The sequence below is a fragment of the Cryptomeria japonica genome, chromosome 9 (assembly GCF_030272615.1).
Source record: "Cryptomeria japonica chromosome 9, Sugi_1.0, whole genome shotgun sequence".
NCBI classification, from domain to species: Eukaryota; Viridiplantae; Streptophyta; class Pinopsida; order Cupressales; family Cupressaceae; genus Cryptomeria; species Cryptomeria japonica.
Window position 1 is genome coordinate 515399037 of NC_081413.1, and position 13413 is coordinate 515412449.

General features: G+C 37.1%; 1 protein-coding gene across 1 annotated transcript in view; it reads right to left on the reverse strand.

The window, feature by feature from the left end:
- Positions 1 to 2553: 2553 nt before the first annotated feature.
- LOC131066930 (ribulose-phosphate 3-epimerase, chloroplastic) overlaps positions 2554 to 13413 on the reverse strand; it is a 54046-nt gene continuing 43186 nt past the window's right edge. The window contains exons 5-9 of the mRNA XM_058001827.2: positions 7046 to 7124; positions 3447 to 3556; positions 3275 to 3331; positions 3092 to 3161; positions 2554 to 2955 (exon numbers count right to left, since the gene is read on the reverse strand). Of these exons, the coding sequence (XP_057857810.2) occupies positions 2906 to 2955; positions 3092 to 3161; positions 3275 to 3331; positions 3447 to 3556; positions 7046 to 7124 (366 nt within the window). The 3' untranslated portion in view covers positions 2554 to 2905. The remainder of the gene's footprint in view (positions 2956 to 3091; positions 3162 to 3274; positions 3332 to 3446; positions 3557 to 7045; positions 7125 to 13413) is intronic.

The window sequence follows — 13413 nt, forward strand, 5'->3', positions numbered from 1 at the left end:
GGATTCCCTCTAAAAACGAAAGATAATAGTAGCATGGCATAGTGGAAAATGTATTTTATCACACTTAAGGCATATTATATTCACATAATGGATGTAAAAATGCTTGTCAGTAAAACTAGAAACATTTAATTTGACATTTTTATGACACTTAAATGCATGTGATAATTTATTTATTTCCTCATCTCAACTACCACTCACTCTGAAACTGATCAATCAATTATATCTATTTCCATCAAGTAATCAATTAACTTTGTAATTATCTTAATCTAATATTATAATAATAATATAATAATACGATAATATGATAATATAATAATAATGTAATCTTAATATACTTTTTGATTTGATAAAAAAATTAATAGAAATATAGTAATATAATAATATCTTAATATTAATTACCATAATATGATTATAATAATATAATATTTTTTTAAATGAAATAATAAACAAATGATATTTCTAACTTTATGTATATTCCTCTAAAGATAAATATGCTAGTTAAATATAGTTAATTATATAATCTCCAATATTCTATGTGTAATTTCCATAAACTTAATACAAATGTGCGTGTACATCATGTACAGTTGCAGCCATCTCTTGTGTACACTCTCATGTTCATATAAAAGATAAGCAAGTTGACTACGAGTAGGGGTGTTGATTGAGCTTCCATCTCATGATGTAAATTCTTTTGCATGCTTAAGCTGCCCCGTGGAAATTCCACATGTTATTCAAGGAGTTAATGGATGGAAGAGGCAGATGTCAATTGAATTCCATTACATGCAGCATTAGTGTTGCGTCAATCTTCTCAAACCATAGAAGTTGGGTATACCACGAAGCCAAGCCAAGTGCTTACGTTCAAATCCGAAACTCGGTCGTGTTCAAAGAAGGCCCACCTTCACAATGCATTTTCATTTTTGTCGATTTTATCCTGAAGTAGAGGGGTCTACGATTTCTTCAAACTATAGAGTCACATATTCCATTTCGAAGTTGGTAGAAGGGGATGCTTGGGTTTGAATCTGATTTTAATTGCGAATTCATGTCAAATACCTCTAGGTTTAAAATAATATATTTCACTGGTGAGGCTCTCCAGTCTGATTCCAATCTAGAACAATTCCGCATTCCTATAAGACTAGCTATTTTCGAGGAGGTAATAATATAAAGGCTCCTCTCCTTTCCTTTACCAACAGAGCTTAGTCCCTCAATTAAATTCCACGGAGACCAAAATCTTTCATAAGATGGTAACTGATAACCTCCCATGGTACATGATCAAATTGACAACTTTGTCATGATTAAAAGAGGTATCATTTAATTTTGAATCAACAATTTCCTCCAGATATACTTGCTAAAAAGATGTAAAATACAATTTTGAGTCAAAAAGTTCATCCAAATCTAGTCGTCATGCCGGACCATGCTATCGGCCATGATGCAAGGGTAAACCTAGAAAAAAGGGAACTTTACAAGAAAAAACTCTTGCAGTCATCTAAATCAGATCAGGTTCTCCTCCTGGCACTTGCAGAAACCTTCCAATCAACTTTTGTATCATAATTTCTTTACAAACCCAACCAGCTAGAAAGCCCATGGGTTCCAAGATCATGTTAGCCAGAAAGTTTGCAATGAATTGATAAGGTAGTGATGTTATCAATGAAAAAAGAGAACTTTGCAAGAAAAAACTCTTGCAGTCATCTAAATCAGACTAGGCTCTCCTCCTGGCTCTTGCAGAAACCTTCCAATCCACATTTGGATCATAATTTCTCTACAAACCCAACCAGCTAGAAAGCCCATGGGTTCCAAGATCATGTTAACCAGAAAGTTTGCAATGAATTGATAGGGTTAGTGATGTTATTAATGTAGGACCTCGGTTTTATTGTAACTTACATTGTAAGTTTTGCAACCTTCCAACTCCCCTTCTTTCTCATAGAGCTCATGGTCCCTAAAGATTTAAGTAAGAAGCTTGTGCTTTAGATCAGGGATCTCATTTTCTATATCCAGAATAACTCATTTACATCGATTGGCGTTACAGTAGTATTGATTGTATGAAGACAAATGATGTATAACCTCTTCCTCAAATTGACATCTTCTGGCTTCCAATTGACTGAATTAGGACCTTAGGGCTGTACTTCCTTGGCTATACTTCATTTTTTGTTTTTAGATTTACAATTTCATCAAAATTTTGATTTGATAATTTATATAAATTTTTCACTTATGAATAGATCTAAAACATATTTCAATCTAAATATAATTTCATATGCCATTTCAAATATACTGTAGGGGGTCACAGCTTGGGCATTTACAAGCTTGGCGCAGAAGGCCAGAGCTATCTAAGATGACGTCAGTTCAATCTTACTTGTTCATTAGCATCATCATTCCAACAGTAGGCAAAATTTTGTGCTAAAAACATTATCTTGATACCAATTGCAATTTGCCACACTTATTGAGTAAAGAATATGCCTCGCAAGGAAAAATTACTCATGGAAAATTTCCTGTAGTGCAGGTCCCCAATAAACTGAAGTAGTTTTAGAATATAGGTGCATCACAATCTGAGAGTACTTGGAATCCACCAAAGAAATAGTAATCATTCCAGAATTTCTCTTTTACAACAATATGTCTTTCTACTCCAGCTTAGCCTGAACCAGCATTCTTGGAAGTTAATTATAGATGAAGTTGCTTAATTTTGTTTCTCTCGAGAAACTTTCATTTGGAATTATTATACAATATCTAATGACTGTAAGATCACAGGCAGAATTTTTTGCGTTATTTAGCAAGCTCCTTGAATGGACAATACAACCAATAATATATCACAGTTCACTATAGTTCCAATTTATTCCTGAGCATGATGCAGATGATCCGTGTGCCGAGTTTGAAATAGAATCAGAGGCATATACTGGACCCTTATTTTTCAATGAACTTATGCTGCGACTGGTGCTGGCCTCTTACTGTTCTTGATGTCCTTAATAGCTGCAAGGAAAGACTTACATTTAGCCAGTTTATTTGTCAACTTATGAAGGCTCCCAAATTTTCTGAGAAAAGCATCATGTTTAAATAATAGCTGGATTGTGAGGTCGTTGATCAAATTATAACCATAAACACATACCTTCAGCATAATCTTTTGCTCCAAATACTGCAGAGCCTGCCACCAGAGCATTTGCCCCGGCTTCAATTACCTAAAATAGTGAACAATTTTCAAATCAGCAATTGCGTAGACAATAAATATAAAACTCTAGGTGCCCCAAGAAAATATCATTATTGTAATTATTATATTAACTACAATGCAGACCTTGTATGCATTCGACGGAGTGACACCACCATCTACTTCAATCCACGGATTCACCCCCTGGGAACTATCAAGTTAGCTTTAAATTCTGCAGTAAATAATGGTAGAATTGCCATCAACTAGCACAAAACAGACAATTAAAATTAACAACTCTAGAAAATATTCATATACTTACCCGCTCTAAACACATTCTCCTTAATTCTGAAATTTTCTTTACTTGACTTTCTATAAAGCTTTGTCCACCAAAGCCAGGATTGACCGACATGATTAAGATCAAGTCTACCACTGTCCACATTAACAACCACCACAGCATATCATCAGCTTTCTCAAACAAAAGCATTTGCAGTTTTTACCCATGATCAGAATCTAGAAGAGAATCACATGTACTCTCAGATATGCATGACATAGAAAAAGTAACAGTTCAGATTTTTAACATGGGAAAGCATTCCCAAGCTATCAGCACACATACAAAAAAAGCATGTATATCCTATAACATAGAACTGTCAATGTTAAGAAGAAATCAAACCTATAGTCTAGAACCGGATCACAAAACTATTGTCCTAAGCTATTGAGCACTGTCATAGGTGGGAAATCAACTCGCCAATTTGATTGTACAGATGCCAAGATGGATGATAGTGAGAGAAAAAGACAAAAAAAGGTACAAATAAAACTTTCGTTGGAACCAAGTTCATTGACCAGCTGTAAAAGCTAATAATATCTTAGAGAAATGTTCAGCCTCAAAAGACAAATATATTAGAGCAAGTTCACCGAGACTAGAGAACTAAAATAGGTCCTGTAACTAAATAAAATGTTATGCTCTGTTTCTAAATGAAACAAGATGGGCGATCATGGTAGATAAGCTCAGAAAACAGAAACTGCAAATATGTAGATTGTATTTACTATTCGTATGATATGAATGCATGATGAACACTAGTGGACATCGATACATAGACATTGACGGGGGCATATATCAACAGAAACACCCTTACGACACATGGTTAAATTATCTATTTAGGATTACAACAGATTATGTGGAAATACGGAGAGGGCATTCTCATATGAGAAGGATCAAAAAAAAGAGATTTCTGAATTAGAGGAGAATAATCTCAACTTGATGATGCTAACAGAAATAATGAGAAGAACCCGATATGGCACAAAATTTGGTTTTCCGAGGGCTGGCCTAATGCTAAGGTCTTTGCCTGGTTGGATATTAGAAATGGAATTCTAACTCTAGATAGCATTAGGAGAACAGGATTCTCAGGCCTTTCTCATTGTATTATTTGTTATAACTACACAGAGAGTACTAATCAGATGTGGATCCAACACAGCTGGGCAATGAATATTTAGTACAACTGACAGATAGACTGGGACTAGCCTGAAGTATCCCAGGATTCCTTAGAGAATCCACTTTCGGATAATGATTTTGATTGATGCTCAAAGAAAGATGAGAAGGAACATAGAGGGGACCTTGGTGCTTCGTTTGGACCGTTGGAATGCTCAGACATTTTGAGACAAGTCTTCAAGAGTTGAGTATGTTTGGAAGAAATTAAAATATTCCATTTTGAACTAATGGAAATCTTTAAGGTCAATCAGCTTCAGGTAAATCTTGGAAAGAATAAGATTATTAAGAGACAAGAAAGAATAAACCTCAAAAGGGATCCTCTGGGTGCTAATTGTGTGAATATAAACTCTGACAGTGCTTCAAAAGGAAATCTGAGCAAAGCAGATGCAGGAAGTGTCTGCAGGGATGTAAATAATAAGAAAGTTATTTATTTTGCAGAATATTTAGGAAAGCCACCACCATAGAGCTGAATTTAAGACACTCTTTCAATCACTTAAAATTGATAAAGAAAGGGGGCTTTGAAGAATTCAGTTGGAAGGTGATTTGAAGGTCGTAATTTAAGTAGTCAGAAAAAAGGAAGATTACTAGCTGGCAACTGAGAGGTCAATGGGAAGAAGGTATTCTTCTTATAGATTCCTTCAACCATGTTGCCATTAATTATGTTTACGGGAAGAAAAAAGGGCAGACCTGCTGGTTAGGCAGATTCTAAAGATACTGACTTATAAGTTACCCAAGGAGTTCAGAAAATATTTTTTAGCAATGCAGGCCAGCATAGTTGGCAAGGACTTCAAGTTCAACCCCTTCCTATATATGCTGACCAATAGGATTGTTCCAATTAGACAAGGGGTTTTCTGTTTCAGCAAAGCAAGATTGATAGTGTGACTTTCTTAACTTACCCAGAATGCCTCCATGGAAACCCTTGGGAATTCCAGAATCGACACTTGATCTATATGTTTGCTTAGTACTTCTTTACGGTGCCTGTTCTACTTCAGGTTTACTGGCAGGAAACAGGAAGTTGTTATCATTATACTTTCCACTTAAAGGAATTGTTAGCATTTCCTTTACAATGTACACGCAGGAAATTGCATGATTGTTCCACTTATTATAACCTTTCAAAAGTGGGAAAGTGCAAAAAAAAATGCTGACCATATGTTAGAAATCTTTGGTGCTTTATTCACCTAATGGAAGGACACATGGGAATTGTCTTTACCCTGGACTATTGATTCACTCTCCATGATGTCTCGTAGAGATTGTCACTGATAGTCAGCATAGAGTTACTACACATATGCATAATTTTAGTTCTGGTAGTGTTAGAAAAATCCAGAGAAACAATGCTTTTCAAGCCCTCTGCTAATGATAAAATATATAGGTCTGTGAATCCAAGACAGTAGCTCTTAAATGAAATCCATACCCAAACAATTTTCATGAATGGTGCCACATAACAAGATATACGTAGCATTTGGTGTCTCTGCCATCTCCTAATTCATGAATTCCTTCACGTCTTTTTATGGTAATAAGGCATTGATATCACAAAGTTATGATTGTAGTGGCATATAACTATGACGGATCTATTCTGCAGGGCTATATTATCTATCATCAGAGTGGGAGTTGTACAGTCGTCTTTGTTGGGTTGCTGTGGTACTGTTGCAGACATGATATATGGTTTGAGCAGTAATAAGGGGACGCCAATTGAAACCTGTGACATCCACTACTCAAATCAGCTACCCGCAATTTGTCTTCAAATGTGATCACTGGATTTTCCCCTGTTATTGTAATCTCTTTAGTTTTTTTGCCGAATTCCTTATGGTTGATATCAACGTGAAACAAGTGATGAATTGTCAGTAGTAAGGATTTGTTTATAGGTTCTTTCGAGTTATCTCTATTTGAATTACTTTGTCAACAGTCAGCTCATATTTCACACAGCATCAATGAGGTCCAAGTTGATGATAGCGGTAATCAAGCTGTAGAAAAATGCCATCAATTTTATGGCATCTGCTTGGCCAGAGTAGAGGATATTGTTCCTGCTGCTCAGAGTTGTCTGTTTAACTGGTTTGAAAACTTGAAACCATTGTCAATGATGTGGACAGCTAGTGGACAGGCTGGCAAATTTTATAAAATTTTAAGCCCATGAAATTACTGGAGGATTGCCTCATGCAACATATTGAGTCCCTTGCAATTATGGAATGTTATCTGGGTTTGTAGATGGATGAAACTGTAAAACGGCTCAACTTAAACAATCATGTTCAGAAGGGTGCTACTGCCATTTGAAGAAGTTTTTATTGTATCCACCATCTGAATGAGGAGCTTCACTGTCAATTCGGCTTTATTTTCTGTTTACAGATGTTTTAGTTTCTGATGTAAAGTAAGATGCATCCTTCAAAAGCCAAAAAACAAATAAATATTTTTCCTTATAAAGGACTAACAAATCTTACCATCAAGCACATAGTCTATACAACTGAGTGGAGTTCCTGGGTTCAGAACCACTCCAGCTTTAGCTCCAAGACTCTTGACCTGAAGTTCATAAAAGCAAACATAAAGATAACCTTTACATTTCAAACTTTCCATGGAAAAGAAATTACAGTCAATAATGAGTGTTGCCCAGCCTTTTTATATGAAATGGAAGAAATGAATCATCTTCCAGTCTACAAGATTAACATATACAGTAAAAAGAGAGCATCTTCTGATTTATAATTGTTTCCCCACAAATTGCACTCAATCCCAGCGATTCAGAACAGTTTAGAATGTAGACTCTAAATGAAAAAGTCTGGCTGACGAACTTGTCTTGGCAATAAAAATGTCCCAATGATAATAGATGCAACAGCAATTTTGCAGCATAATTCTACAATAGGAAGCTGTACAGACCAGTTTTGTTTATCTTAAGCATTTCTGGATTATGTTGCTATCCAAGGACAGGTAACTTCTAAATCAAGACCAAACAGGTCAATCAATTAGATTTGTTGTTTATAATTAGGGATGGCGGATTCCAATTGCCTTGGGCAACATTGGAATCCGCCTAAGGGGGCCAGCCCCTTCTCCAACGTGTAAGGGCTGGGCCCTATACTCCACGCTACATTCAAGCCAAACACGCCATCATGATAGGGCCAACCCTATCCCATACATTTCGCATTAAAAAAATTAAATAAATTAAAAGGTTTTAATTTATAAGGAAAGCCGACATGTTTAGGAGGTTTGATCCACATATAATTAAACATAAACCTCTCATCACAATTCAATCATTCAGTTTTTTCATTCATGCGAAATACATATGCCTGGCTAATGCGGACTCCAGGAAGAAAGATTACATCTGCACTTACAGCAATTACCTCTACTACATCAGCAATTTACATCTGCCAGTTGAGGTGCGAAATCCATCATTAGGAATCAGCGAACTTAGTGAATACACAGCGAATTCCTTGAAGGTCTGCAATCTGGGTTAAAGGAGCAATAGCAGCAACCATCACTCATGTGACAGCAAGCTAATCTTGAAGGCAGCTACCTCAATCTGCCATCCTTCCTGTGACAGCAACATCTGCATCTACAAGTACTTGAGATAAGTGTTGTAATGATTACATAACTATAATCCATAATCAGATCTGAGGATCTTCTGTGGCTGGGTTTTTCCTCCTAGGAGGTTTTCCTAGGGTAACTGTGTCTTGTGCTCAATTTGTTCATTTCTATGTTGTCACTAATTCCAAATTATTTCAGCTAATCAAACTAATTAGAAACTAAATATAAATTCTGAGTTTATATCAATCTGAAAGTGTTAAAACTAACATGGTATCAGAGCCAGGTCCAGGCTAGGAGCCCCAAGCACACGAGAGGTGTGGCTTAAGGGGGGGTGTTGGTGTTGGAAATAAGCCACACCCGGACCAACGATGGACTGGTCCAAGAGGGGCCAGTAGCTCAGTGGTACAGCACTCCAGCAGCATATGGAAGGTCCTAGGTTCGAGTCCTAGCTAGTCCATGTCTCAACATGGTATCAGAGCTATAAGCTAGATCAACTTTCAAATTTCAGAATTTAGTACTCCTTTATTTCCAGATTGTTGTCTCATTTGCAGGTCAGGTCAATGGGGCTGAAAGTTGAAGATAGGCTTGATGGGAATCTCAATTTTACTACATGGAAGGTTCGAATCAGGTTGGCTCTAGAGGAAGAAGATCTTCTTCAATTCATAGAAGCGAAAGAGCTAACTGAACCTACGGATGCAGCTGAGCTAAAACAATTCAAAAAGGATGTTGTCAAGGCCAGAAAGATTCTCATTGATTCAGTCAAAGACCACCTAGTCACCTCTATTGCCTCATTTACTACTGCAAGGGAAATGTTCAGCCATCTACAAGGTACATATGAAATTAACAATCTCAGTAGGGCAATTACTTTAAGACAGCAACTACTTAATATCAAAATAGCAAAAGAAGATTTTGTTATTTCCTACTTTATGAGAATTTCAGAACTAAAGAATCAGCTAGGTTTAATTGGACATAACATAGAAGACAAAGACCTTGTCATGATTGCTCTAAATGGTTTACCTCACTCATGGGAGTCCTTTATTCAAACCATAAGTGGTAGAACTGAGTTACCTACCCTTGATCGCCTCAAGAATGATTGCATTCAAGAAGAGTCTCACCTGATCACAAGAGGGCAAACCAAAAGTCCTCATGTAGATGACCAACACATGCTTGTTGCCCAATGCAAGAAAGGAGGAAATTGGAAGAAGCATTATCCAAAGAGAAATAGGGAATTCAGACCATCTAGCTCTCAGCACCCTTGGAAGAAACCAAGAGATATATCTCGGGTTCGATGTTTCAGATGTGACAAATTTGGTCACTATGCTAAAGAATGTCAGAATGATCCCACTCAAAGAGAAGCCAACCTAAATGAAGTCTCAGAACAAAATGATGACTTCTTATTTATCTCTGCCCTGTCAAGCAGCATAGCTACAGACTGTAATACATGGCTGATTGACAGTGGTGCTTCCAGACACATCACAGGCTACCGTGATCATCTTTCAGACTTAGTAGAAAAGGACTCCAGCCTTCACGTGGTAATTGGTGATGATGCTCGATATTCGGTAAGAGGTTCTGGCACTACTCTAAATTTAGACTCTAGTATTTCACTGCACCTAAGTGACATCTTGTTTGTTCCTGTAATTAAAAAAAACTTAATTTCCATTTCTGCTCTAGAAGATAAAGGTTATCAAATTGCATTTTCTAAGGGAAAAGTACTTGCTTGGCCTAAGAAATCTAGTTTTAAATCTGCTCATGTAATCGGTAATAGATATGATAGTCTTTATAAGCTCTCTACTAACCCTGTTCAAGCCCTCATTAATGAGGTTGCCAAATCCTATGAGCTATGGCATAGAAGACTTGGACACCTACACTATCAAGCTCTTCCCTCTCTTGAAAAGTTAGTCAAAAGTATGCCTAAACTCAGTCAAATTCATGATAATACTTGCAAAGGTTGTGCTATAGGTAAAGAAGTTAAAAGTCCTTTTCATAAAAGTGAAAATAGAGCTAAAGATAAACTAGAACTTGTTCACTCTGATTTATGTGGCCCTATGCCTATAGCATCTCCTAGTGGATTTCTTTACTACGTAATCTTCATAGATGATTTCTCTAGGAAAACTTGGATTTACTTCTTGAAATCTAAAGAATCTGATGAAGTCTTAAGTAAATTTAAAGAGTTTAAGGCATTAACTGAAAACTCCTCTGGTAAAAGAATTAAATGTTTAAGATTTGACAATGGAGGTGAGCACACCTCTGGTAGCTTTTATGATTTTTGTGTTGAGTCAGGAATTAAGAGGGAATTTTGTGTTCCATACAACCCTTAGCAAAATGGAGTTGCTAAAAGAAAGAATAGGACTATTATTGAGGCTGCAAAGGCTATGATTCATGATCAAGATTAGCAGAACTTTCTATGGGCTGAAGCTTCTAGAACAGCCGTATATATCCAAAATAGATGTCCTCACCGTGTTCTAAAGAACATGACCCTGAAGAAGCCTTCACAAGATCAAAACCGGACATCAGTCACCTCAGAATTTTTGGAAGTCATGTTCATGTTCATGTGCCCAAAGAAAAGCGAACCAAGTTGGAGCCCTCCGGGAAAAAAGGCATGCTAGTCAAATATAGTGAATCCTCCAAAGCCTTCAGGATCTATATCCCTAGTCAAAGGTATGTCAAGGTAAGTAGGGATGTTACATTTGAAGAAGATATTGCTTTTAAGAAATCAAAAGGTTCTTTTGTTATTGATGAAGCTAATGACAATCAAGATATGAATGTCAATACTAACCCTGAGATTCAAAGGGAGCCTGTTGAACCTCCACCTCAAGAAGAACATAATGATCCACCAGAGCCCATGAATCCCACTGATATTCCTAGTGACATTGTCGTTACCAAAAAGAGGCCTCTTTGGGTAAGAAACACCATTCAAGAAGCCGGAAGATTTGCAGCTCCCAGTGGCACCTTCAGTGAAACCAAGAGACCTCAAGTATTCTCCAATTACGTTGCATTGATGTGCAATCTCATTGAAACTGAACCTTGCAATGTTGAAGAAGCCTTGAACCATCATGCCTGGAAGCTTGCTATGGATGAAGAGTATTAGTCAATCATCAAGAATGATGTTTGGGATATTGTGCCCAAACCCAAAAGTAAATTTGTTGTTTCCTCTAAATGGTTATTTAAAATTAAACATAATGCTGATGGTAGTATTGAAAAATATAAGGCTAGATTTGTAGCTCGTGGTTTTTCTCAAAAGGAAGGCTTAGACTACGAAGAAACATTTGCTCCTGTTGCTAGATATACTTCTATTAGAACTATAATAGCTATTGTTGTTGCTAGAGGTTGGAAGCTACATCAAATGGATGTTAAGACTGCCTTCCTTAATGGTGTCATTGAGGAAGAGGTCTATATTGAACAACCTGAGGGTTATGAGATTCAGGATAGAATAACTCATGTGTGCAGGTTGAAGAAAGCTTTGTATGGCCTTAAACAGGCTCCTCGTGCTTGGTATGAAAGAATTGATAAATACTTGTCAAGTCTAGGTTTTTGTAAAAATGATGTTGACTCTAACATCTACTTTAAGTTATCCAATGATGAAATGCTAATTCTAGTTCTGTATGTGGATGATTTATTTCTTACTCGTAAAGATGAACTTATCATTAGATGCAAGAAAGAACTAGCTTCAGAATTTGAAATGAAAGACTTTGGTCTAATGCATTATTTTCTAGGTCTAGAAATATGGCAAAGATCTAACGAAATTTTTCTAAGTCAAGGAAAGTATACTATTGACATTTTGAAAAGATTTAGAATGATGGATTGTAAACCTATGTCTACTCCTATGGAATCTAACTTAAAGAAGTTAAGTGTTTCTGCAACTAACTCTGATTTTGCAGATCCATCAGAGTACCGGCAGTTGATTGGATCACTGATGTATCTAGTTAACACTAGACCAGACATATATTTTGTTGTGAATGCTCTCAGCCAGTTTATGAGCATGCCCAAACATGTTCATCTTGTTGCAACCAAGCACATCCTAAGATACTTGCGAGGCACAGTTGGTTATGGGCTGAAATATCCACTTAACACTTCAATAACCTTGGAAGGTTATTCAGATGCAAACTGGGCTGGAAGCGTCAAAGACAGGAAAAGCACCTCCGGTATTTGTTTTAGCTTGGGATCTGCAGTGATCTCTTGGGCTTGCAGAAAACAATCCTCAGTGGCACTGAGTACTGCTGAAGCTGAGTATATTGCAGCAAGTGTAGCTTCTAGAGAAGCAGTGTGGCTTCGTAAGCTTCTTGCTGGGCTGTTTGGTCAGCCTTGGGATCCTACAATTATTCATTGTGATAATCAAAGTTGCATCAAAATGTCTATCAATCCAATGTTTCATGACAGGTCAAAACATGTGGAAACTCATTATCACTTCATTCGAGATATGGTGCAGAGAGGCGCGATTCAGCTGAAGTATGTCAACACTGATGAGCAGGTTGCAGATATTCTTACCAAGCCTCTGTCCAAAGTGAAGTTTGTGTACTTCAGGGACAGGCTCGGTGTTGTGTAAAATGAAACCCTGATTGAGAGGGAGTCTCAACCTCAGTGATACATTGCGTTGTATCAAACCACCCTCTGCGGGCAATGTAAGGTGGTATTGTAATCTTCTCAGGGAGAAGTGTAATTGTTAACCATCCTTTGCGGGCAATGTAAGATGGTAGAAAAGATCCTCTCCACCCTCTGCGGGCAATGTAAGGTGGATCCAGCCTATGCTTGTGTGCAAGCTGGAAGATTATATTATGTAGTTCCATTATATGCTTGTGTGCAAGATGGAAGACTACAATATTCTGATTATGTAATCCATTCTCTGCTTGTGTGCAAGATGGAAGATTATGGTTATGTTTTCTCCTCCCTAATTAAGAGGGAGTGTTGTTTATAATTAGGGATGGCAGATTCCAATTGCCTTGGGCAACATTGGAATCCGCCTAAGGGGGCCAGCCCCTTCTCCAACGTGTAAGGGCTGGGCCCTATACTCCACGCTACATTCAAGCCAAACACGCCATCATGATAGGGCCAACCCTATCCCATACATTTTGCATTAAAAAAATTAAATAAATTAAAAGGTTTTAATTTATAAGGAAAGCCGACATGTTTAGGAGGTTTGATCCACATATAAATAAGCATAAACCTCTCATCACAATTCAATCATTCAGTTTTTTCATTCATGCGAAATACATATGCCTGGCTAATGCGGACTCCAGGAAGAAAGATTACATCTGCACTTACAGCAATTACCTCTACTACATCAAAAATTTTCATT